General features: G+C 34.7%; 1 protein-coding gene across 1 annotated transcript in view; it reads right to left on the reverse strand.

Moving 5' to 3' along the window:
• LOC306877453 (sodium-driven chloride bicarbonate exchanger-like) overlaps positions 1-26970 on the reverse strand; it is a gene marked incomplete at both ends in the record, with an annotated part of 67964 nt that overhangs the window by 24286 nt on the left and 16708 nt on the right. The window contains 5 exons of the mRNA XM_079429222.1: positions 1349-1537; positions 3637-3797; positions 5613-5751; positions 12149-12292; positions 18176-18257. Of these exons, the coding sequence (XP_079285348.1) occupies positions 1349-1537; positions 3637-3797; positions 5613-5751; positions 12149-12292; positions 18176-18257 (715 nt within the window). The remainder of the gene's footprint in view (positions 1-1348; positions 1538-3636; positions 3798-5612; positions 5752-12148; positions 12293-18175; positions 18258-26970) is intronic.

A 26970-nucleotide genomic window follows, 5' to 3' on the forward strand; every position in this document is an offset into this window, starting at 1 on the left:
TTTAATTTAATGTCTCTAGCAATTTCTGAGGGAAAACTATTTCTACATCATATTTTTTTCAGTGCACTGTAAATTATAAGTGGCTTGTTGCTTCGGCAAAATTTCACAATCACCTTTAGCAGTACAAGCAAATAAATGAATCCAGCCATGGCTATTGAAGTGGTTCTATCTTAATAACATTTGCTATTTGTTATTAATATAATCTCAGAGAATCATGCATTCTCGCATTCGTCTTAGCATTTTAGACAACATTTTGTTTACCACGTGCAACCTATCCGCTGAGACAACCACCTTCACACGTTATGTTTTAGGAAGCACTACAGCAGAAGGGAAAGTCTCTGAAGTTAAAAGTTGCCTGGATCCAAGCCGTCGTCTCTGTCCAGGCTGAAGGAGGCGGTGGGGTTCTGGTTTGGGTGGGTGGATGTGGAGGATTGAGGCGGGAGAGGTGAGGTGATGGACGCTCTGGACGAGCAGCACAGAGGCCAACATGGAGAACAGGATGAGACCTGCCCATCATTCCCATCACAAACAACTGATCGCCACAGAGGAGACTTAAAGAGATGAGATGAAGCGCCTGTCAGACACACACACACACACACACACACACATATAAAGAGGAGACAACACAACAGAGACACTGAAACTCCGAGATGGTGGATCTGACATGTGCGAGTTGATTTTTGGGAGTGAAAGATTGAAACCAGCAACAACAGACAGTCAAATGGACATACATTTGACAATTTTGAAGTTTCAGAAGAGACAACTGAATTAAATAAATAAATAAATGAGTAAATTATCGTTCCATTCCTAACATCTTTTTTTTTCCAGTTTGCAATCAATCAATCAATCAATCAATATTTTAAAAACATCAATATTTATAAATATAAATACAAGAATATACATAACATTTGAAAATGAAAATTGTATATATTTATTTAAATTTGGTTGGTAAGATTTTTTTATGTTTTTGAAACGGTCTCATCTGCTCACCAAAGCTGTATTTATTTGAACAAAGATACAGTGAAATCAGTAAAACTCTAAAATAAAAGTTTTCTATTTGAAAATATTGTAAAATGCAAATATGTAATTTATTCCTGTGATCCAGATCTGAATTTTCAGCATCATTTCTCCAGTCTTCAGTATCACATGATCCTTCAGTAAAGACATTATAAATGTTTTTATTGTCACTTCTGATCAATATAATGCATCCTTGTAAATAATAGTCCTCATAGTTCATATTCATTTACTAAATCCAAACTTTTAAACTGTAGTAGTATATAGTTTTGATGTCATTTGCAGAATCAGACGTGTAACCTCCTTTATTTTCTGTGCAAAGGTAACTACATACCGTTTTTGTCCATGCAGTTTGTCTCAGACTGCCTCTTGCCGATGTCGGCGAAAGAGCGAACAATGGGAATCCGATTGGCCAGTTTCTTCTGGTTCTGATGATGGTGCTGCTTCAGAAGAGCCTCTTTGATCTTCTTCCTGACATCCTCTTCAAGATGCGCAGCCACTTCCTCTTGGTCCAGCACCATTTCTAAGAAATTCAACATACAACATCACAAGTGATCAGCAGCAGAAGATAAAATAGATTATTACTGGCCTAAGAAAACACAAACCTTTTTTTCAAAATGTTAATAAATAAATTAATATTTTACAAATTAAAATAAACATGTAAACACACACACACACACACACACAGACACATACATATACAGTATATATATATATATATATATATATATATATATACATATATGTATATATATATATACATATACATATATATATACACACATATATATATATATATATATATATATATATATATATATATATATATACATATCTGGAATCTGGGGGTGCAACAAAATCGAAATATTGAGAAAATCGCCTTTAAAGTTGTCCAAATTAAATTTTTAGCAATGCATATTACCAATCAAAAAATAAATTTTGGTATATTTACAGTAGGAAATTTACAAAATATCTTCATGGAACATGATCTTTACTTAATTTCCTAATGATTTTTGGCATAAAATGTACCCATACAATGTATTTTTGGCTACTGCTACAAATATACCCGTGCTACTTAAGACTGGTTTTGTGGTCCAGATATATATATATATATGATACTAGATGATCTTTTTACATGTTTATTGTAATTTTATACTAAAACGTGAACAGCGACACAGATGTGCAGCAGTATAGATCTGCTGAATGCTATATTCGTCTTCATACGTGCCACCAAAGTGTTAATTATTTATTTTCAAACCTGAATAATAAATAGAATGATGAATTCTTAACACAGCATATGTCTGGCCAGTGCTGTCTTGATATGGAGCTAATGTGATCTTTAAATGGCTAATCTGTGCTAAATGTTTGGCAAAAACCTCATCTGTGTCTATTTTTGCAGATGTTCCATGACCTCTGCATCAGGAAACTTGACATTGATGTTGATGACAAGCGATGGAGCAGCTGCTCAGAGATCCGTCGCATTTATCTGAAGATGCAGAACAGCTTCGAGTAATGCAAAATTCACATGCTTAAGAGAGTGAGGTGCAAACACTGTATAATTCATGACTGACACTATGTGATAGACAATTTCCACAGTGCACTCACCTCTGGAGGCTTGTTCTAGTACACTGAAATTACATTTAAAAATACAGTTCGTATACAGATAGAAGGATGACTTCTACAACACTCTTTGACCTTTTGTGACAACATGCCCCAATATGGGTTATGTTGCCACAAAAGTTCAAAGTGTGTTGTATTTCATCATTCTATTTATTTTCAGGTTACACACACATACATACAGTTTTTTTTTCTTTCTTTTTGTATGTATCCAAATGAATATGCAAATCTCTCTCATGCTCAACTCATTAAACACTGTGAGTCTGTACATATGGCTTGAGCTCTCTTACACAAATCCCACAGAGATTAAAGTGTAAAACTCAGTTTAAGGTGTTCCTCAGCGGCATATAAGTGCTGGGACATCCTATTACAACATGCTAATTTGACAATGGAAGCTCATTTGACCAGAAATAGCAAACATTTTATGAGAACAGGAAAGAATGAAAGGGTAAATCTCATGCAAAACTGTTCAGGTCACAGTTCGCCATGCAATCAAAACAGGAAAAACAGCTAATTATATTTTACAAAAATAAAATTAAGTCTATCTTTATAACCGTTATTTTTCTTTTTTTTCACATTTTGCCCAAACCCTTATTACCAAACCGCATTTTTTTTCTTTACATTTTCAATAATTGTAATTATTCTCAATAGTGATTCTCATTACTATACTGTAATTTTTTACTGTATTATAGTACAAGATGCTAGAATACAATGATTTTATATTTTAAAAAGTTAAATTACTGTAAAGACAGTTCAGCAAATACAACTGTACAATGATGCATGAACAGTTTATAATTTTGTATTCACATTACAGTACTAAAGAATTTTTTTCATTTTTTTGAATTAATGAGAATTATTTGGGGAAATACAAATATTCCCCCTTTTTTATTGATTTTTGGGTTAAATGTGACCTAGAAATGACAGATTTCACCCAAAAGCCCGATGTGTTTGTATTGAAATCAGTTCTATGACGGGATGATGCATTTCTTTAGTATAAAACACAACCTGCAATCTCCTCCAGAGAGCTGGCTCTCATGTCCAGCATGACGGTGCCATTGATGATGCAGCTCCGCAGCTCAAAAAGACTGTGCAGAGAGAGCGTTGCAACGTATGGTTTACTCCAGCGCTCACCTCCATCCTCCACGTCCTCTTCAAACTTCAGCCACCTGGACAAAGAGACACAGACATGGTTAAAGGAATAGTTCACTCAGAAAAAATGACAATTTGCTGTAATATACTCATCCTCAGAAAATATTGGCATATGTTTTGTTGTTTTTATTAAGTATATGTTTAATACATTACAATTATTCCATCTTTACATGAATTATATTAGTGATCATTAAGAAAATGCATATTTTATATTTATTCAGAGGGAGTGTACTCATTTATGCTGTGCACTGTAAATGGGAATTTGTGTTGCTAAATATTTTTAGATATAAAGCACTACATTCTACATGTTGTCATGAAAAAATGAAAGCAAACCTCATGCTGAGTGCACTTGCATTTAGATGTGATGCCATATGACAATGTAGAAACCATCATCATTATAAGTGCTTTATTTAGCCTTTCTGTTTGATCACACGCACACAAACATTACACAACAATGCTTCTTTATATAACCTCAGCTCTCTTGGAATAATGCCTCTCAACAGATTTAATGCATTAAACATCACTCATGCTCTCAAAACACATGAGAGTGGCCAAGAATCAATCTCTGAAAAACACTGTGCATTAACGCATGATGTCAAAATATTGATTAATTATTTGTGGGCTACTAACAAATAAAGATTGCTGAGAGAGAGAAAAGCAGAAATCTTTTAAAAATAGTTTAAAGCTCGTGTCAAGTAATTTAAAATGTAATTTGTGCATTTATTATGAATCTGAACTCACCATGCAGTGTTCTAAACAAGCGGAAATATCAGAATTATTATTTTATTTTTATTACAGATTTGCATGTACTGACCTTGGTACATTTCCAAGAGGGCCATTTTGTGATGCCATTTCCTGTTCTTGGGGTTTCTTGTCGCATGCATTGGTTATATGACAAAATATATCAATGGCCTCCTGTGTGTTGTTTTTACTACACTTAGTTGTTTTTTCTAATATCATGTCATTTTAGTTTTTTTTATTATTTTAAGTGTTAATAATATGTTATGTGCTTTTGTCATTTGTCATTTATTAGTTTTATTTTTTATGTGTATTATACCATACATTTTAATTTTTTGACCTTTTTATGACATCATATCTTTTTAATTGTCAAATCAAATAACCCCAAGAATAAAAAAAACATAAAAAAGAAATAAACAAACAAAAATACTGTACCTTGTAAAATAATTATTAGGATATGTATACTCATGTTGTATTCAAGGTTTACAGAAAATCACTTTTTACTATATAATTATTCCCCTTTTTAGAGACACTGATGAAAAATACCAGACGGAAATATCAGATCAGAGTTATTTTAATATTATTTATATGCTATATATATATATATCAAATTTGCTTAAATTTTTTAATTTTGGTTTTCGTTTTAATTTTAGCTTAAGTTTTAGTAATATGTTAATTGCTTTTGTCATTTTATTAGGTTTTTTTTTTTGCCTACATTTGTATTTTTTAATTTCATTAAAAAAATTTATTCAACCTTTTTATGACTTAAGATGTTTAACTGTCAAATCAAATAACCCCTAGAAAAAAATAGAAATATTTAAATAAATTAATAAATATACACTCTTAAGGAAACGTTTTTTTTTTTTACTTTTTACTAGATGATTGTGCCACTTTTTTGGAAACATTTAACAAAATCAGGATTAAAGATTATGTCATATATATTTATTTTTTCTTTAAAAATCTGTATTTTATGTTATTTTTTCAATTCTTTTCATCTTCTCAGACATTATTATATGTCATTAACCCATAAGTGCATACTGAATGACTGAATCCAGACAGGTGAAGTCACATGACTGAGTCACACGGGTCAGTACCTGGCGGTTTCTCTCCACTCAGCATCCTCTCCGTTGCGCAGGCAGATCTCATCCAGCTCGGTGAAGAGGTCGTGTGGTATGTGCTCTTCATCCCCATCCTCAGTGCCCAGCAGAAACTGAACCCTCTGAGAGGGAGTATCTGTGACACAGCATTTCTATAAACGACCAAGCTCAGTTCAAAAGGTCACATGGCTAAAATAAGCAGGTAAAAGCTTCAGAGACCCGAAACTGTTCTGTGTTCAACACACGTTATGTGGATAATAATAAAACACAGAAAAGAAGCAGCTGCTCTCTGGCAGGACTGAGTCATCATGATGAGCTGCTAAAGGAGCAACACACAGTCCAACTCTGAGCCTGTCGAGATCATAGCCAAACAGAGACAGAAAGATAGAGCTTCAAAGAAACATATTACAACAGACCGTCAAAGGGAAACAGAAATTATGAAAGGATATCAGAAGGAACAGAGGAAGACGGCAAACAAACAGAAAAAAGGAAGGACAGAAAATAAAGAACACCGCAAAAAAAAGTGGTCTTACTCAGTATTTTTGTTTTGTTTTTGCAAAACATCTCAGTATTTTTAATTCAAGATACATTTGCTTGAGATGAAAAAGGACATTATTATTTAAATAATTGTATTACATTTTAAAGGGGTCATATGATGCGATTCCTTGTTTTCCTTTTCTTTAGTGTGTTATGTAGCTGTTTGTGTCAGGGTTCTGTCACTTCGGTCTAGTTTATTCATGGTTTTGTGACGGAGCCCTGACACTCCCTTCTTGTCTTGTTTTCTGGTGAGCGCGCGGCTTCGAGTGTTCTCGAGCTGCACGCTCTCTCGTCTGCGTGCTCTGTTTCATGTTGGGGCGTGGTGTTCGGATCCCAGCACTCCTGTCTTGTTCAGACTCAGTTCTGGTTTCGTGTAGGGGTTCGGACACTCACGCTCCAGGTTTGTTCTCGCTGTGGGAGTGTGCGATTTCGAGTTCGCTTGGGCCGTGCGCTCCTCTGTCCTCTGTGTGTGTGTTTTGTTTGGCACGCGGTTCGGGTTTCGGCCGCATGCTTTTTCTTGTTTTGTTTTGCTCTGTGTTGCACGCAGCTTGTGTGTTTTTTCACTGGCTGCGTGCTTTCATGTTTGTTTTTGTGTGAGCACATGGCTTGTCTTGTTTAGTTCTATGTGCCATGTGCTCTCATGCAAATTGTCTTGACCCCACCCACCTTGTATCCTGATTATTGGTTAATTTGCCCCACCTGTGTTTTCTCGTTACCCTCCTCATTTGCTCCCTTTATAATCTCCTTGTGTTTGCAGTCCTGTGCCAGTTCGTCGTCGTCTTTACCCGGTGTGAAGTCCTGTCCTGTCCTGCCTTGCCTTGCCAGTTTTCCCCTACGGGGTAGTTTTTGTTGTTTATTTTATTTTATTATTAATAAAGCCCTTTTCTCCTGCAAGTGAGTCCTCGCTCTCATCCCTTCTCCCCACAACCCTGACAGTTTGTGCATGTATAAGATCTGCAGAGTTACAAAGCTCAAAGTCTCCCACAAAAGGATTTATTTTATCTAAAAGAGAAGACTGATCCAGACCGGGCTAAAACACCTCATTCAAACACGCCCCCACATGTCTACGTCACGATGTGGAATATTTGTGTAATGCCACCCAAATGTTCATGCAAAGAAAGAAGGCGTGGTTTCAGAAACCGCAGTAGTGTTGATGTAGCCATGTCAGGGATATGCTGTGTGTTTCTATGCGAAAGCAAAAGCACTTTATTTGGCCTTCCGAAAGTAGATGCATTTAGGAATTATTGTTAAGATTTGTTTACAACAGAAAAGCACAACCCAAAAGTTTGAATTTGTGCAACGCATTATATGGACGAGAGTTTCGTGAACCTAGGAGCGTACAAGGCTGTGCAAGAAGGCTATTTCTTAAAAAAATTAAAAAAAAAGGGTCAATTCTGACTTTGCTATGACAATCTGGCGCTTCTGAATCAGCGACTGTAAGTACGTTTTGTTATTAGTTCAAGTATTTGCTATTGACTGTTCAAATGCAGAGTTTTGACTGTCGTGTGTGTGTGTGCGTGTGCGTGTGCGTGTGTGAGAGAGAGAGAGAGAGACAGGGTCACATCACAGTGGAGTCAGCTGACTACCGGACTACCCTCCGTAGTCTTCTGAGGTCAGATTTGGTAGCTGAGATTGTTTGCAAACACATACGAGCATCATCACTGTGTCTGCCACGCGACTCTGTTCCCCTCTCGGGCTTGAACTGATGGTAAAACTAAGGACATTTTTTTTTAAATCTTTATTTTTACTTTGAAAGCTGAAGCTCGCAATTATGGTAAGGGACGTTACATTTCCGACGCGCGCTTGAGGTGTTCGGCCAATCACAATGCACTGGGTCAGTTGGCCAATCAGAGCAGACTGCGCTTGTTGGAAGGAGGGGCTTTGTAGAAAATTTGATGCATCAGGCTTTTATGGTTCATATATTATGATACAGTGAGATAGCTGAGGAAAAAAACAACTCAATTTCAATCAGAGGCCCAAACTGTCACACTATATCTGAAAATAATATGTTTTATAAAGATGATATTTAAATTCTTAGTTTTGTGATCAAAACATATAATGAAATGCAATACAATAATCAGAATCAGAATCAGAATGAGCTTTATTGGCCAAGTATGTTTACACATACAAGGAATTTGTTGTAGTGACAGAAGCTCCACAGTGCAACAGAAAGACAGCAACAGCACAGGACACAGATAATAAAAGAATAATATACAAATATCCAAATAGGAAATGTACAAAGCAGCAAAAAACACAATATATAATATAGACAACTATGTATGTACAGGTCAAGTATGTGCAAATTAGAAATGAGAAAATAAAAATAAAATAAGTGAGTGTGGTGAATGGATAATGTATTATAGTTGTGTGTTCCACGTTTATTGTTGAGTGTTCATGAGATGGATTGCCTGAGGGAAGAATCTGTTCCTGTGTCTGGTCGTTCTGGTGCTCAGAGCTCTGTAGCGTCGACCAGACGGTAATAGTTCAAAGAGGGAGTGTGCTGGATGTGAGGGGTCCAGAGTGATTTTACCAGCCCTTTTGCTCACTCTGGATAAGTACAGTTCTGGGGAGGGTTGTACCAATGATTCACTCAGCAGTCCGGACTACCCTCCGTAGTCTTCTGAGGTCAGATTTGGTAGCTGAGCTGAACCAGACAGTTATTGAAGTGCAGAAGATGGATTCAATGATGGCGGAATAGAACTGTTTCAGCAGCTCCTGTGGCAGATTGAACTTCCTCAGCTGGCGAAGAAAGTACAAACTCCGCTGGGCCTTTCTGACAATGGAGTCTATGTGAATATCCCACTTCAGGTCCTGAGAGATGGTGGTGCCCAGGAATCTGAATGACTTCACTGCAGTCACAGTGCTGTTCATGATGGTGAGTGGGGGGAGAGCAGGGGGGTTTCTCCTGAAGTCCATGATCATCTCCACAGTTTTGAGCATATTAAGCTCCAGGCTGTTAAGACTGCACCAGACAGCCAGCTCCTTAACCTCCTGTCTGTAAGCAGACTTGTCACCGTCCTGGATGAGGCCGATCAGTGTGGTGTCGTCTGCAAACTTCAGGAGCTTGACAAAGGGGTCTTTAGAGGTGCAGTCATTGGTGTAGAGGGAGAAGAGCAGTGGGGAGAGTACGCAGCCCTGAGGAGCTCCAGTGCTGATGGTACGAATGCCGGATGTGAATTTACCAAGCTTTACTAACTGCTGTCTGTCTGTCAGGAAGCTGTTGAACCACTGACAGACAGAGGTGGGGACGGAGAGCTGGGTTAGTTTATTCTGAAGGGTTTCCGTGATGATGGTGTTAAAAGCGGAGCTGAAGTCCACAAACAGGATCCTCACATAAGTCCCTGGTCTGTCCAGATGCTGCAGGATGAAGTGCAGTCCCATGTTGACTGCATCATCCACAGACCTGTTTGCTCTGTAGGCAAACTGCAGGAGGTCCAGTAAGGGATCAGTGATGTCCTGCAGATAAGCCAAAACCAGTCTTTCAAATGATTTCATGGCCACAGACGTTAGAGCACAGGTCTGTAGTCATTAAGTCCAGTAATTTTGGGTTTCTTTGGGACGGGGATGATGGTGGAGCGTTTGAAGCATGAGGGGACCTCACACAGCTCTAGTGATCTGTTGAAGATCTGTGTGAAGATGGGGGCCAGCTGGTCAGCACAGGATTTCAGACAGGCTGGTGACACACCGTCTGGGCCTGGTGCTTTCCTTCTTTTGTTCTTCCTGAAGACCTGGCACACATCTTCTTCTTCGTTCAAGTCGTCTGCTAGTTGTTGATTCTCCAGTGTGCTGGGGGATGGTGTCTTGTAACTGGTGATATCCTTCATGCCTTTCCACACTGAAACAGGATCACTAGAAGATAATTTTTTCCTTAGTTTGTCAGAATAATTCCTCTTTGCCACTCTGATCTCCTTTTCCAGTGTGTATGTGGCCTGTTTGTACAATACTTTATCCCCTTTCTGTAAGCATCTTCTTTGGCCTGACGGAGCTGTCTGAGTTTTGCAGTGAACCATGGTTTGTCATTGTTGTAGATTAGATGAGTCCTGTTAGGAATGCACATATCCTCACAGAAACTGATATGTGATGCTATAGTCTCTGTGAGCTCGTCCAGATCGATGGCAGCGGCTTCAAAAACAGACCAATCAGTGAGAGAGAAACAGGCTTGTAAGTCCCGCTCTGTTTCATTAGTCCATCTTTTAACAGATCTTAATACAGGCTTTGCAGATTTAAGTTTCTGCCTGTAGGTCGGAGTAAGATGAAAACAGTGATCAGAGAGTCCTAAAGTTGCTTGTGGAACCAATTGATATGCGTTCTTTATTGCTGTGTAACAGTGATCCAGTATATTACTGTCTCTGGTGGGACATGTAATTTGCTGTCTGTATTTTGGCAGTTCGCGGGAGAGATTTGCTTTATTAAAGTCCTCGAGAATTATTAAAACAGAGTCCGGGTGTTGTTGCTCACTCTCTGTGATCAGATCAGCGAGTTTCTGTAAAGCTGTGCTCATGTGTGCTTGCGGTGGAATGTAGACACTCACGAGAATGAACGAGCAGAACTCCCGCGGTGAATAGAACGGCTTGCAGTTAATGAAGAGCGTTTCTAGATCAGAACAGCACATCTTCTTTAATACAGTTACATCTGTACCCCACCTCTCATTGATGTAAAAGCACGTCCCGCAGTCGCGCAGTTTCCCCGTTGATTCTGCGTCGCGATCTGCTCTGATCACCGTGAAATTAGGCAGATGAATTGTGCTGTCTGTTATGTCGCCATTTAGCCAGGTTTCCGTGAAACACAGGGCAGCAGAGTTCGAAAAATCCTTGATTGTCTGGGAGAGCAGAAGGAGTTTGTCCGTTTTGTTGGGTAGAGATCGGAGATTCGTTAGATGGATTCTAGGCAACGCCGTTCGAAATCCACGCTGTCTGAGCTTCACAAGCGTGCCGGCTCTCTTTCCCCGCCTACGCCTCCTGTAGCGTTTGACCAGAGCTACGGCTCCGCCAACTACAATGTCCAGCAAAACGTCCGAAAAATCAAAATCCGGTAAAAGATTTTGTGGTGTGTTCTGCCGAATATTCAGCAGGTCATCCCTGGTAAAACTGATTGTATTTGAAAAACAAAAAACAGGAAAAACAAACAAAAACAGTACAAACACTGGAGAGCAACGCACAATAGCTGCCATCAGCGGCGCCATCTTGTATCCAAATATAAATATATACATGTAAATATTTTCAAAATATATGATACATGTGTGTGTATTTATATATACATAATAAATATACGCAATACACACACATATATTATGTAAACAAAAACTTTTATTTTGGATGCGATTAAGCATTTGACAGCACTAATAAAAACTAAATATTTTTTAAAGAAAATATTTTAAAGTTGTGGATAACAAATACTGGGCAAAATATTTTTTTCAGACAATTTTGGAGCAATATTTTCCAGCAGTGAATGATTTGCTGTGAATAGTATTCTATTTATTTTAGTATTATTATAGTAGTCTATTTTTATAGTATTTATAGTATTAGCTTTCATTTTTATCATATTTCATTTTAATTTTAGTTTAGGTTTTAGTAATACATTATGTGTTTTTGTCATTTTTAATACTTTAATTTTCAATGATGATTAAGAGATGGACAAATAAATCATATTTTATACTCACATTTGAACATGATATTTATAATTAATGACATCTTGATTGATAATCAAGTAATAAACCTTAGCTGCTTCAGTCCAGAAAAAAATCAGAAAAATCAGAAAAAGACCCGTGAAGCACGAGCTGAAGCTGGACGTTTGTACAATTATAAGGCCTTTTAGTTGCTAAAAAAGTATAAAGTATCAATCAGATGACAGAAGGCATGAAGTAGTTTGTGTGCAACAGGTTTTTCAGATTAGAAATTGGCTTTATATAGTTAAGAATGTTAAGATATTTGTAGCCTACGAGAAACAGGACACAAACACTGAGTAAGAAAGTCACTGAAGGAAGGATGGATGGTTACTGTATGAAGGTGATTCGTGTCCGTCTTCGACGCCCGAGTCTCTCTCCCTGCTCCTCTTTCTGTGTCGGTGTCCATGATGCCGGTGACGGCGGTGGGTTCTTCTGCCCAGAGGAACATGAACCCCGATATACAGAGTCCTGTGACCTATGCATCAAACACAAACACAAGCACTCAGAGATGGTAGAAAATATAGAAAACGATTTGGTTCATGTTCTGAGGTCACAACAGAAACAGAAACAACAGAAAACAGCACAGATCTCAACATAACTTTCACTGAAATGAAACCTTGTACATGCTGTAAAAACTTGATTTTTCAAGTGTTCGGATTCTTTCAGTGCAATTGGAACATGCTAAATGCTCATCTATAAAAATTAGTGCTGTCAAACGATTAATCGCATGCAAATTAAAAAATTGTTTACATCATATATGTGTGTGTACTGTGTATATTTATTATGTTTATATAAATACACACACACATGCATGTATATATTTAAGAAAAATATGTTATGTTTATATATTAAATATATTTGTATATGATATAAATTATATTAATATATATGATGTATGTGTGTGTATAAAAACTAAATATTTTTTAAAGACAATATTTTAAAGTTGTGGATAACAAATACTGGGCAAAATAAAATTTTAAAATTATTTCAGACAATTTTGGAGCAATATTTTCCAGCAGTGAATGAATTGCTGTGAATAGGATTCTATTTATTTTAGTATTATTATAGTAGTCTATTTTTATAGTATTTATAGCATTAGCTTTAATTTTTATCATATTTCATTTTAATTTTAGTTTAGGTTTTAGTAATACATTATGTGTTTTTGTCATTTTTAATACTTTTATTTAATTTTCCTATTTTGACTAATTTTTTCATTTTTGTTTTTATAAATTAAACAGTTTTAGTTGAATTTAGTTTATTTTAAGTTGCCCAGAAAACATTTCTAATTTTCATTTATTCATCTTTTCATCAAATACTTCATTTTTATCAGGCTCCTATGATTAGATTCAGTCATTTTTACTCTAACGGCAATATATAGGTCATTTTCTATGCAGTTAAAGTGAAATATCTGAACATAAATATAAGTTTTACATAAATATAAAAATGCTCATTTTAGATGAAAATTTCAGACGGCACTTAGAGGCTTTTGCATCGGAACTCTTCAGTTATTTTAGTAATATATATACTATTATAGTATTCTGTTTTTACTGTTATTGTATTTGAAGTATTAGCTTTTATTTTTTATTTTAGTTTTTAATGTTTCTATTTTAAATGTATTTTTATTTCAGTTTTTTATTCCATTTTTGTTTAAGACAATTATTGAGCAATATTTTCCTGCATTGAATAAAATATAAGTACATTAATAACCAACATTTCAACATAATTAACTGTGTTCATTCCTGGATGGATTTGCTTTTTATTGACTATGAATTGCAATGTATGATGGGACTGTCTTTTCCATAAATTACAAATGCAGTACTGCTTTAGTATTCAGCCAAAAGAAGGCGTCTTAGAAGGCTGCATAATTATGCCTTGACTCATTTGAAATAATTTTCCTTCATAATTATGAATTATAAAGCACAATTATAAAATAATTATACAGCTGCCTACTTTTTGAAATAGACGCTGCCTTAAACAAATGATACCTTATTGCTGTCTAGATAGGCAGCTCACGAGGTTTTGAAGTGGATAATGCACTAGAAACACTTTGGTGTACTCTTTTTTTGGTTCAATAATTACATTTGCTAAACATATTTAACCAATACAGTTATTCATCCTTTTTGAACAATACTAAAATAACAGCCATAACTTTAATTTATGTGCTGGGAAAGCATAACATATGTCCATCATATATTATTATACATCATCTGTCTGAAAACATAACATACACACATTTAATGGCAACATACAGAAACATATCTTTCTCCACCTGGCAGTAAAATGTCTCTAAACGGCTGCTGAAAGCTGGATGAAATGAGGCTTAAATCACATCATAAAGCTCTCTTGGTGTCTCTGAATTACATAACATTATGAGAAGGACTGAAAGCGTTGTCCTGCGAAGGGAAACGCTCAATGACATGAGCTCACAGATCCATTTCCAAAGCTTTAGACCAGGGCTGTCCAAACTCGGTCCTGGAGGGCCGGTGTCCTGCAGAGTTTAGATCCATCTTGCCTCAACACTCCTGCATGGAAGCATCTAGTATGCCTAGTAAGACCTTGATTAGCTGCTTCAGGTGTGTTTAATTAGGGTTGGATCTAAACTCTGCTGGACACCGGCCCTCCAGGACCGAGTTTGGACACCCCTGCTTTAGACTTTATACGATTGACATGGTATGTTACCAAACGCTGAAAACTCATGACATGTGAAACTTGAGATGACGTGCAGATGCTCATAAGATTCTGAATATCATACATGGTGTAATAAACAGTGTTATTTTCAGATTCCATTTTAATGTTAGTAAGTTTGTTATGTGCTTTGGTAATATCATTTCATTATTATTTTTGCCTTGATTTGTAGGTTTTTTTGTTTTTTATGTAGGTTTTTCATCTAATTATGTTATGTGCTTTTGACATTTGTATTAGTTTTTGTTTTTAATCTCTCTATTTTGACAAAATTTATATTAATGAACAACACTGTTATTTTAGTATTATTTATATACTTTTATACTATAATTGATAGTATTTATAATAAAATGTATATACTACTATTTATATCTGCTTGAACTATTATGGAATTATCTTATTTTATGTTTTCAGTTATAAATGTAATTTTATTTAAATGTTTTTGTAATATGTTACGTGCTTTTGTCATTTTTATTCGTTTTTGCTTTAATGTTTCTTTTTCAACTTTATTTAAATGTAAATTTTATTTAGTTTAACTGAAGTTGCCAAGGAAACATTTTTAATTTGTGTTTTTAACATTAAGCATTTAATATAACATTTATATTCGATTTCAGCCTTATTTCAGTAAACAAAATTTATTTTTAATAGGTTTGTTTTTCGTTAACAACATCGTTTCAGAAACTTGACGGTGAGCTCCTAGCAACCATTCAGATCACCATAGCAACTGCCTAGCAACCACTCGTACACATTAGCAGTGAATTAGCAAGTAATGAGGAAATTGTCACTTCACATTTTCTTCTTTATGCACAAAACATCCTCCATGCAAGAACATGCAAAGTGTTTTTTGCTCATGTACCATTTTGCAGCTCCTGGGCTGAAAAATGGTACTATATGTCCCATATCTTGACAGTGGGCTCATTATTGCATGGAATTGTGGGTAATATCCTCATAACGCCAGCCTGTGCTGTCAGTGAAATCTGCCTGCTGCCGTCACACATCATGAAAGCTGAGCTCTGGAAACTTGTCAATGCACTATAATGCTGAGTGATGGATTGGTGAAGTGGTCTTGACCAAACATAGCATATTCAAAACCCTCATGAAATCAAAATGGGATTTTGTGGCTTTAAATTCATGTCTGTTAGCTTTAAGGTCAACTTGTGTACGGCTAAAAGATACGAAACCTGACTGCACAGCAATATTATAATACATTCTAAAATAATAATAGTTATGTCCATGTAACAATTAATATGACTAAATTATTTACTATGAATACACATATTTTAATAATATGAAATTTAATATGAAAATACATATTTAAAATGAACATTCTCTTTCCTTTTAAAAGTATTCTCATCATTATTGTCAATATTATAAAATAATATATAATATTAATAGTATGTTACTCCCCAGTGACAATATTAATATTAAAATTAAAGAGACATAATGCACATTCTTTTGAACTAAAAAAAATTATATTATTATTAAAATATTATAATATTGATATTAAAGTACATCCCTGTAATCTTTAGTGTTAATATTAATATTAAATACATTATTTACCTTAAAATATGTAAATTATTAATACAATAAAATGCTATAAAATATTCTATAATATTAAAATAATTTTATAAAAAATTTAACTACAGTAAATTTTACACACCTGTAAAAGTTATTATGTTAATATGTTATATTATTAATATCAAAGTGAAAAAAATCACATTTAAAATGTATATTCTATTTGATTAAAAATGTAATTATTATTATTATTATTCAAATATTATGTTAAATATTATATAATATTAGTAGTATGTTGCACACCTGTGACAATTAATATTAATATTAATATTAAAGAGATAAATTCACATTTAAAATGTACATTCTATTTACTTATTATTATTAATAATAAAAATATTATACAATGTTAGTAGTAAGTTACACCCCTGTAACATACATTTATTTATTATTTTATTTTATTATAAGTCACTTTAGATAAAACATCTGCCAAATACATAAATGTTTTATAGTACATAAATACATAAACACAAAAAAAGAAACCTGCACTCATCAAGACATGAGGTCTTCAAGTTCATCAGCCAAAGTTAGAAATACATGCTCATAATTAATGCAAATAAAGCAGGCACAAACATAAACAAAAAAGCATGTGATTATTTCTGATATGTGTAGGATACGGAGCCTCTATTTAGACACTAAGAGTCTTGATGACCCATTTATTATTCTAATTTGAATACTGTAATTATGTTCTGCCTCTTTCTCACCAACAACAAACACAGCAGGATGTAAAAATAGCATCTGGGGCAGGAGAGCATCTGACGTCATCTGCCGTGCTTAGAGAAGATGCTTCCAGTAGCTGCTCTTTTTCCCTGTGAAACACTCTCAAATACTAGCTCTCCGTCCTCCCACCAGTCTTTTCTATTCATGACATTTCAGAGGCAGATAAACACACACACACACACACACACACTCTTGATTCGCCACCCACAGACTTTCCTCTCAGAATAACATTAAGTCCTCTGAGTCGCCGTTGCTCTAAAACATTATTGTGTGTGAGAAAAACAGCGACTACAGGACGAGCATTACGTCTGTACATGACTGATGATGCATCACAGCTGCTCATTTAATACACTGGAAGCTGTCGATTTGATGCTAGACTCCAGCAACGGGACAATGAAAGAATCTCTTATACAATAAATTCATATTGAAACTGAAATCCCTTCGATTCAAAAGATTTTGATGTCAGTCTAAAACAAATTACACACAGTGTAAAGAGAATGTACATTGTCAATGTGAATTTTGTCTCTTTAAAATTAATATCAAATGTTATGGGGTGTAACATACTATTAATATTATGTAATATTTTATAATATTGATAATAATAATTTAAAATTTTAACAAGTAAATAGATGGTAGTTTTAATATTATTATGAATATTAATTGTAATTAATATGTATATGTATATTTATATCAATATTAATATTCAAATTATTTTATTTATATATATATATATATATATGTGTATACATGCAGATTAAATAAATTTGACATTTTTCATCCGCTCACTTTATCTGCCATTATATTTTTATATGCTATATTTGATCAGATTTTTTCCCACTAAGGTTTCTGCAAAGTAAAAATAATTTTTCATAAGTAAATATACAGTAAAAATACTAATATTGCAAAATATTTTTATAATTTAAAATAACAGTTTTCTATGTAAACGTATTTAAAAAATATAATTTACTCTAGTCTTCAGTGTCACATGATCCTTTAGAAATCATTCTAATATGATGATTTACTGCTCAATAAACATTTCTGATTATTATCAACGTTGAAAACATTGACCATGGTATAGTTTTCTTTTTCAGGATTCTTTGATAGAAAGTTCAAAAGCATTTATTTGAAATAGGAATCTTTTGTAACATTATAAATGTCTTCACTGTCAATTTATCAATTTAATGCATCCTTAAAATGCATAAAAAAAACTTCTGAATGCTAATGCCTTAGAATTTGGGGCAAATCAATAAATATATAATGAATAAATAAATAAATACATGCATGACAAAAAAAATTAACTGCAAAAAATAAAATCAAATGATATTTATGAATTAAAAATGTCTCCAAAAATATTTATTTGGTTAATTTCTTAGTATGTATTTACCCTCTAGCTCCTCCTTCTCCAGTCCAGCTTTAAGCATGGAGCGAGTGCCTCCTCTGTCCACCACGGCCTCCTCATCATTTCTCTGTGTGGAGAGAGAGACAGAGAGAGAAATGTCAGTATGAAAGTCTGTCTCAGAGCGACAGGCGCAATGGATGCATCTCACTGTCAGATGCATTTGTCCAGGACCGTCATACAGAGACATACTGACCACACACTTGATGTCTTAAAATCTTAAAACTATGGACATATTAAAAACAATTATAATAATAAAAATGACAAAAATACACAACAAAATTACTAAAACTTTAACTAAAATTAAAATTAAAACAGAAATATAAAAATAAAAACAAATTCAAAATATTAATTAAAAACTATAATATCTAAAATAACACTGACAGTAGTATATCATATAATTATTAATATTAATAAAGAGACAAAAATCACATTTAAAATTTACATTCTATTTACTACTAAAAATATTTTAATTATTTGTATTATATTATTTTTAAAAATTTGATGAGACAATCTAATAATTTATGGGTGATTATGGGTGGTTGCTAGGAGGTTGTGAGTAAGTAATAATAAACAAATGTATTGCTGTAAATAAAGAAATATGATTCCCATGCATAAGCATTGATTGAGTACACTGCTGCATTTTCATCCAGTTCCTCGATGTATTGCTCTGTTTTCTATGGGAATGAAAGTGCAATCCAACTACAATCCAGTTACCATGGTTATTAATGTAGCCAACAGCAGCAGCCTCTCCATGAAATCAAACCGACTTGTGTTCTTCAACAAAGACCATTTTTTGTGTGTGTGAGTTTCATATTGAAAGCTTCGTGACAGCGAAATTTAACTTCACTTTCTCTTTAAAAACAAAAAAAGACAGTGCTAGACAGGTACCAGTGACAATATGAGCACCTTAAACTGGACAAATGGCTGTTTTGAAGTCATTAATACGCATAAACATTAGTATGTAGAATATACACAATAGCAATGCATATTAATATGTATATCTTTCCTAATTAAAAAAAACAACCTAAAATGATAAAACAATAATAAACTTAATTGGAAATTTCAGTGATTTAGTATAAATAGGACATTATTAATATGAAACAGGCCAAAACTGCACATTATTGTTTTTGTCCATCATTTTATGACAATTGAATATGATCAATAAATAATTTCCCACTGTTTAAAGTCATATCAAACACCACAAAATGCAGGAACTGATAAAATGCACACAACAGTTTTTTTTTTTTATGAAGTCTCCTGCTCACAGAGGCTGCATTTATTTGATCAAAACTACAGGTACATCTCAAAAAATTACAATATCGTGAAAAAGTTCTTTTTTTCTTGTAACTTGTTTCAAAAAGTGAAACTTTCATATATTTTAGATTCATTACATGTAAAGTAAAACATTTCAAAAGTTTTTTTTTTATTTTTTTTATTTTGATGATTAAAGCTTACAGCTCATGAAAGTCAAAAATCCGTCTCTCAAAATATTAGAATATTTTCATTTATTGATCTTATGTAATATTCTAATTTTCTGAGACACTGAATTTTGGGTTTTCATTATCTGTAAGCCATAATCTTCAAAACGTCAAGAAATAAAGGCTTGAAATATTTCACTCTGTGTAATGAATCTATATAATATATGGGTTTCACTTTCTGAAATGAGTGACAAAAAATATTGACCTTTTTCACGATATTCAAATTTGTTTAGATGTACCTGTATAGTAAAAACAGTAAAATTGTGAAATATTATTACCATTTGAAAACTGTTTTCTATTTGAATATATTGTCAAATATAATTTATTTCTATGATGCCAAGCTGAATTTCTCTAGTCTTCAGTGTCACATGATCCTTCAGAAATCATTATAATATGCTGATTCTCTGATGAGCAGAAAATTCAAATGAACAGCATTTATTGAAAACTTTTCTAACATCATCATGAATATCTTAACTGTCACATCTGATCAGTCTAATGAATCCTTGCTGAATAAAAATACTAATTTCTTAAAAAAAAAAAAAAACAAATTTGAAATGACAATATGCAAGTTGCTTAGGATAAAGAAAACTGATTTTCTTTAAGTTTATCAATCAATGTGTGTTGTAATTTCATAGAAGATGTCTATCTACAGTATAAGAGTTTCAATGTGATTATTTAATGCAGGTTTTAAATATAGCAAACTTAAAATCATTCACTGGTATCATATATTTCATGCAGAAATACAACTAGAATACAATTACTCATCGCTCAGCTTCTTCAGCACAACACAAATTAGTGTCATAATGAGCTCTTGAGGGAATCTTTAATTAGTGCAAAAGAATAGCTTCTAGTCTAATAAACAGGGTTAAAGCAGTTTCTAGTCGAGATTCCCTTCATGTCAGTGCATAATGAAAGCAGGCTGGATTTGTGCATTTGTCCTCAACAGACAGCATTACTGACCAGCTCCTAATCGCAACAAGCTGGTGTTTTAGCACCTCATTACTTGAGAAACACACAGCATTATAACAGATGGTGCCGAGCCCTCAGAGCAATTACATAAGAGCAGAAATACAGTCTTACCAAAAACATACAATACTACTGTTGCACACATAAATGCAAACTATGCTAGAATAGTAATATTCAATATATATGTCAACATTTACACTACCACTCAAAAGTTTGGGGGCAGTACAATGACTTTGTTTTTGAAAGAAGTTAAAACTTTTCTTCTGCAAGGATGCATGAAATTGTTGATCAAATAAATGCAGCCTTGGTGAGATATTCAAAAACATTTTAAAAGATCTTACTGACCTCAAACTTTTGAATATGTATGAATTTTCTTGTAATTACTTGAATAAACTTCATTCCAAATGTTTAATACAGTATTAAAAATCAAGGCACAAAATGACAATTTACATTTGTATGTATAAATAGCAATAATCAGCTAAATTAATTTTTCTAAAACATATTAACATGTCAACATTTTTTTTGAGTGATAATAGAAATGAATCAGAGACTGAATCAGAGTTTTTAATCAAACTGATTCACTGAATCAGGCATTCAGAACTGATTCAAACACAAATTGAACTATTTTAGCTAATGATGTTTAAATCAAAGATGTTATTAAAACACAATAGGACCAGATACATGGGTTAAGATTAAGATTTTGCTTTTAATTCTGACTTCAATCTAAAAGATATATACCAGTGGCCTGTGCACGAAGCCAGTTTCAGTTTTTACCCAGGTAAGTTCATGTTTAGTTTGAGCAAACTCTTGGTTTTGAGCGGGATCCGTCACCATGGTAACTTATGCTACACAGCGACCCTGCTCCGGAGCAGGTTTTATTCTGGTTTAGAGATCGCAAACTCAAACTGGACCAATCCGCTGTGAGCAAAGTGACATATATCTGATGCAATGAAGCCACTACCCCGTATCTCTCACTCCAAATTAAAGCAGTTTAGAGTACACGAATTTTAGACTTTTGCATTTACTTATTTATTATATTTATATTATATTAATTATAATTGTTTATAATTCACATAATATATTCATAAAATTATTATATGAAGTGGCAATTCATTTTAAGATTTGCCTTTAAATTAAATAAATACATATAGATAAGCTTTAATATATCCAACCTTAAAAATGACTAAACTTATGTTTTCCTTTTGAGCTCTGTGTGAAACTAATATGTAATAATTAAATTCAGTTGATTCCTTTGCATAGTCATAAATGCCTTCTCAAACTTTTACCTCATCAGAAGTGTTTATTTCTGCCTTGTAAATGCATTTAAATTTATTACATTTTTAGTAACGACATCTCTTAATCTTCAGCAGAAAAGTGAATTGCGCTGACTCTCACAGGAAGTGACACTTTCCTGATGTTCTCCACGTTCTGTGTGATTTGCTGTTTTCTGCATGGGTCACACTTTCAGGTGCACGTGTTCCAGAGTTAATCACAAACTCTGGTTCAAACTCGGAGTTGACAGATAATGTTTATTTCGAGCTTTGTGATCTAAAGCAGGTTGGATTATTTGCTTGGTTTTGTCAACTCTAAACCTACTCTAAAACTCAGTTTGTTCATCTCGCTTCGTGCTACAGGCCACAGATTGATTATTTAAAAAAAATGCATAACCTGAATGCATGTGATTCACTTCAGATGAAAGCATCTGCCAAATGCATAAACAAAAATGAGATGCAAATCATTTCAATTCCATTCATCTTTTCACCTGCTCTGACAGCAGCTCACTAAATCCATCCTAAACTTCCTCAGGGTCTCCAGTTAATACAGAGTGTGTGTGAGTGAGTGAGTGAGCGAGCGAGTGAGTGAGCGAGTGAGCGAGCGAGCGAGCGTGCGTGCGTGCGAGCGAGTGAGTGTGTGTGTGTGTGTGCGCATGTTTATGTGGTTTATGAGGACACAAATTTGTATAATGGCATGGGTATGACAGAGGTATTACAATATGAAGGTGGTTTATGAGGACACTGCCTATGTCCCCGTAATTCAAAAGGCTTAAAAAACATACTAAATGGTGTTTTTTTGAAAATCTAAAAATGCACAAAGTCTCCTGTGAGGGCTACGTTTAGGTGTAGGGTTGGTGTAGGGCAATAGCACACACAGTTTGTTCAGTATAAAAACCATTACGCCTATGGAGAGTCCCCATAAACCACAAAAACCAACGTGTGTGTGTGTGTGTGTGTATGTGTGTGTGTGTGTGTGTGTGTGTGTGTGTGTGTGTGTGTGTGTGCTCAGCCAGTTGACGGTAGCTACAGTAACTCACACAGACGAGAGCTCACGCTTCCCACCCACACACTGACGCAATGAAGGAAAAAAAACCAAGGGAACCTTCTAGACGACTGACTGACTGACTGACTGAGTTAGTGACTGAGTGAGTGAGTGAGTGAGTGAGTGAGTGAGTGAGTGAGTGAGTGAGTGAGTGAGTGAGTGAGTGAGTGAGTGAGACTGAGTGAGTGAGTGAGTGAGTGAGTGTGTGAGTGAGGGACTGAGTGAGTGAGTGAGTGAGTGAGTGAGTGAGTGAGTGAGTGAGTGAGTGAGTGAGTGAGTGAGTGAGTGAGTGAGTGAGGACTGAGTGAGTGAGTGAGTGAGGGACTGAGTGAGTGAGTGAGTGAGTGAGGGACTGAGTGAGTGAGTGAGTGAGTGAGTGAGTGAGTGAGTGAGTGAGTGAGTGAGTGAGTGAGTGAGTGTGTGAGTGAGGGACTGAGTGAGTGAGTGAGTGAGTGAGTGAGTGAGTGAGTGAGTGAGTGAGGGACTGAGTGAGTGAGTGAGTGAGTGAGTGAGTGAGTGAGTGAGTGAGTGACTGAGTGAGTGAGTGAGTGAGTGAGGGACTGAGTGAGGGACTGAGTGAGTGAGTGAGTGAGTGAGTGAGTGAGTGAGTGAGTGACTGAGTGAGTGAGTGAGTGAGTGAGTGAGGGACTGAGTGAGTGAGTGTGTGAGTGAGGGACTGAGTGAGTGAGTGAGTGAGTGAGTGAGTGAGTGAGTGAGGGACTGAGTGAGTGAGTGAGTGAGTGAGTGAGTGAGTGAGTGAGGGACTGAGTGAGTGAGTGAGTGAGTGAGTGAGTGAGTGAGTGAGTGAGTGAGTGAGTGAGTGACTGAGTGAGTGAGTGAGTGAGTGAGTGAGGGACTGAGTGTGCGTGTGTGCGGACACGTGTGAGAGTGTTATTCCTGTGAACTTGGCTCCTGAACTCAGAACTGTAACTTTGATGAGATTCGCATACAGCACAATCATCCTGATAAATGCTCTTCTGTTTGTGCCTAAATGCTGGTCTGCAGTTAACACTGACTGTTTAAAGAGAATTTTGTTCTACAACATAAATTACAAATAAAAAAAGAATCCTGGCATAGTTTGCAGCTGTTATTTTATTTCAATAATCATATTTTCGAAATGTCTATAAATTGCTTAGAATCAGCATGACTCTGTTTACTGTAAAAACAATTCAATTTAATCAGTTTAAAGATGAACATGGCCTAAATATACCAGTTGTGGAAAAAGCAAGACTGAATGATTATGAGATTGAAACAAATAGAATAAATTGATGATATTGATGTAAACGCATACATATACTGTATATTACATATTATACAGAAATTTCATTCGTAACGGTTTCATTTATGCATGACTGACAAATATGAATCACAAGTTCATTGGTTTATGTTAAAACTGTGTAATCCAAATGGACGGACATTTTAATTAAAATACAAATCTTAAATTTAGACCAAAAGACATTCCTCAGATGTGAATTTTGAAACCGTTTTACACTTTACAAAAATATAAGTCTGTGAGGAACTTGCTAAATAACTACCACATCCTGTAGCTTATTGCTTTAACTATTATAAATGATTACATAAACTAGCAAATACAAATAAAGTCTTGATTTCCTTAAAATGGCATAAGGTTCATATACTCTCTCTGTCACACAAGGCGTTTATTCAGATGAGTGCCTTTTTCCCTGCATAAAATATGAATAGCATGCAATCTGCATGGGGTCTAATCTCTTTATCCTGAATCCTCTCTTTTTTTTGACCAAACTGCCACATGCTCTCCTTCTATGTGGATATGCACACATCCTACACTGTAATCCTGTAAAGATTCAACACACACACACTCATACACATGCACACACTCACAGGTTCATGTGAGGGAACAGAACAGACACAAGCCTCAATACAGTAAAATAAAAATGAGGTCTCTTTAAAGCTGAAGTGCATCATCTCTGCGCCACCGGCATCACCAAAATGAATGGCAAAAATAATGGCACTGCCCATCTGCCATTGGTTAAGCGAACAGACAGTCCTGCCCCAAACTCACACCAGATGCTCAAACAAACAGATACAATGAGACAATGCTTTAAAGGTATCACAATATTTACATTTTTTGAGGATGAAATACAGAACTGATATATTTTATAATTCCCCAAAAACTCCAGACTAAGCTTTAATATCTCAATTACAAGAAAGAAAAGAGATTAAATAGAGAGGAAATAGATATCTGTGCTAAAGTCTCCAATGTCTCAGATGTTTCACCGTGAGGAAAAGACCTGTAATGAACACAAAATTAAGAAATCTCTTAATGATATATGATGTCAAATGTTTCTCATCCAATTTTTCCAAGATTTGAACAGCTATGCACATTAATTTTATACCGTAGCACTACATTCTTACAATAGGACAACTTTTGCATTTCGTTGTATTCTTAATAAATTCTGGAAATACACTACCGTTCAAAAATGTGGGGTTCATTCTAATAAGATTATTTTTAATGTTGAAACTAGTTGTTTCATATTTTTGTAGAAACCATGGTTATTATTTTTTTCAGGATTCTTTGATTAATATAAAAGTTCCAAAGAACAGCATTTATTTGAAATAGAAACCTTTTGTAATATTATAAATCGTCACTTTTCATGAATCCTTGCTGAATAAAAGCATTAATTTCTTTCAAAAAATATCTTACTGACCACAAAGTTTTTAAGGATAGTGTCTAAGGGTGTATTCACACCAGGAAAGTCCGCTAGTTCACTTGCTTTGGTCCAAAAACGATGTTGATTTTTTTTTTTTTTTTTTGGTGCGGTTTGCTTTTACACTGCCCTCTTTGCAAGTCAACCAGAAATTGTAAACAAAACCACACGTGTGCTTAAGGTCATCCATTCATTGGTTCATCCATTCAACCGTACCGGAGTTGGTTAGGAAGCGGACCAAGACCACTTCTTCAGCTGGGTCTCGGTACGGTTGTTTGGTCCGCACCCGAGTGCGATTGCTGTATTCACACCTGCCCAAAAGATCCGCACCAAGATGGGAAGCGAACTTGAGACAGGTGTGAACACACCCTTAGACAAAGTTAAAACTTTAAATATCCATTAAATATCCCTGAGCAAAGACAGAACAACCTCTGAGCAATAAAATGCGAGTTTCTCATAAAACTGGTCTGTGCGACAGCTATAAATAGCAGCTGTATGTTCTGCATCCTGCAGTCAATACACATCTGAGATGGCCTGACCATTCCAAGCGCTTAAAATAAGCACTTTCCTGTCAGATCGATAAACGGTGCAGGTTCCATGTCACCGAGCCAATACTTCAGGATGCCTGCAGACTCAGATCAATGCTGCTACTGCAATGTCATGTTTACAAGGTACCAGGCTGTTATGAAGAACACTTTTCACTCTAGTCTAGTGTCTTTGCAAAGACATTCAGTTTTATTTCAATATCCAGCAGCTAAAAAAGATTTGAACGTTGTGCTAATGTTCACATTAAATTATGAAAACATTCTGAATGTTGTCATGTTCAAAATGTCAGTTTTTTTTGTTTTTTTTTGCACAAATGTTACATTTTATCATTTTGCAAACATTATGGGAATGTTACTTTTGAATGCTCTCTTAATGTTCTAAAACAAGTAACATTTAAAAAAAAAAACTGAATTCAAAATAACATTCCATGAATGAATGATGTATAAATAACGTTTTTGTGCACATTTTGAGAACATTTTTAAAGACCAGATAAATCTGAACGAATTTATGTTACCGAAAGAATGTTTGATTAAACCTTTCAGAGAACCTTGTCAGAGCAATAGCCAAAGTTCAAACATTCTTTTTAAGTTTTGAAAACATTCTGAATGTACTCTGAACACTCAAAAATTCCACTTATTTAGCATTTTAAAAACAAATGCTCAATTTTGATCAATGAAAATGTCACTTTTGAATGTTATCTAAATATTCTGAATCGAGAAACATTGAAAAAAACGGAATTCAAACCAACGTTCCGTGAACAATAACTAACATTTTGAGAACGTTTGTA

The sequence above is a fragment of the Barbus barbus genome (genome assembly GCF_936440315.1).
Source record: "Barbus barbus genome assembly, chromosome: 11".
Lineage (NCBI taxonomy): Eukaryota > Metazoa > Chordata > Actinopteri > Cypriniformes > Cyprinidae > Barbus > Barbus barbus.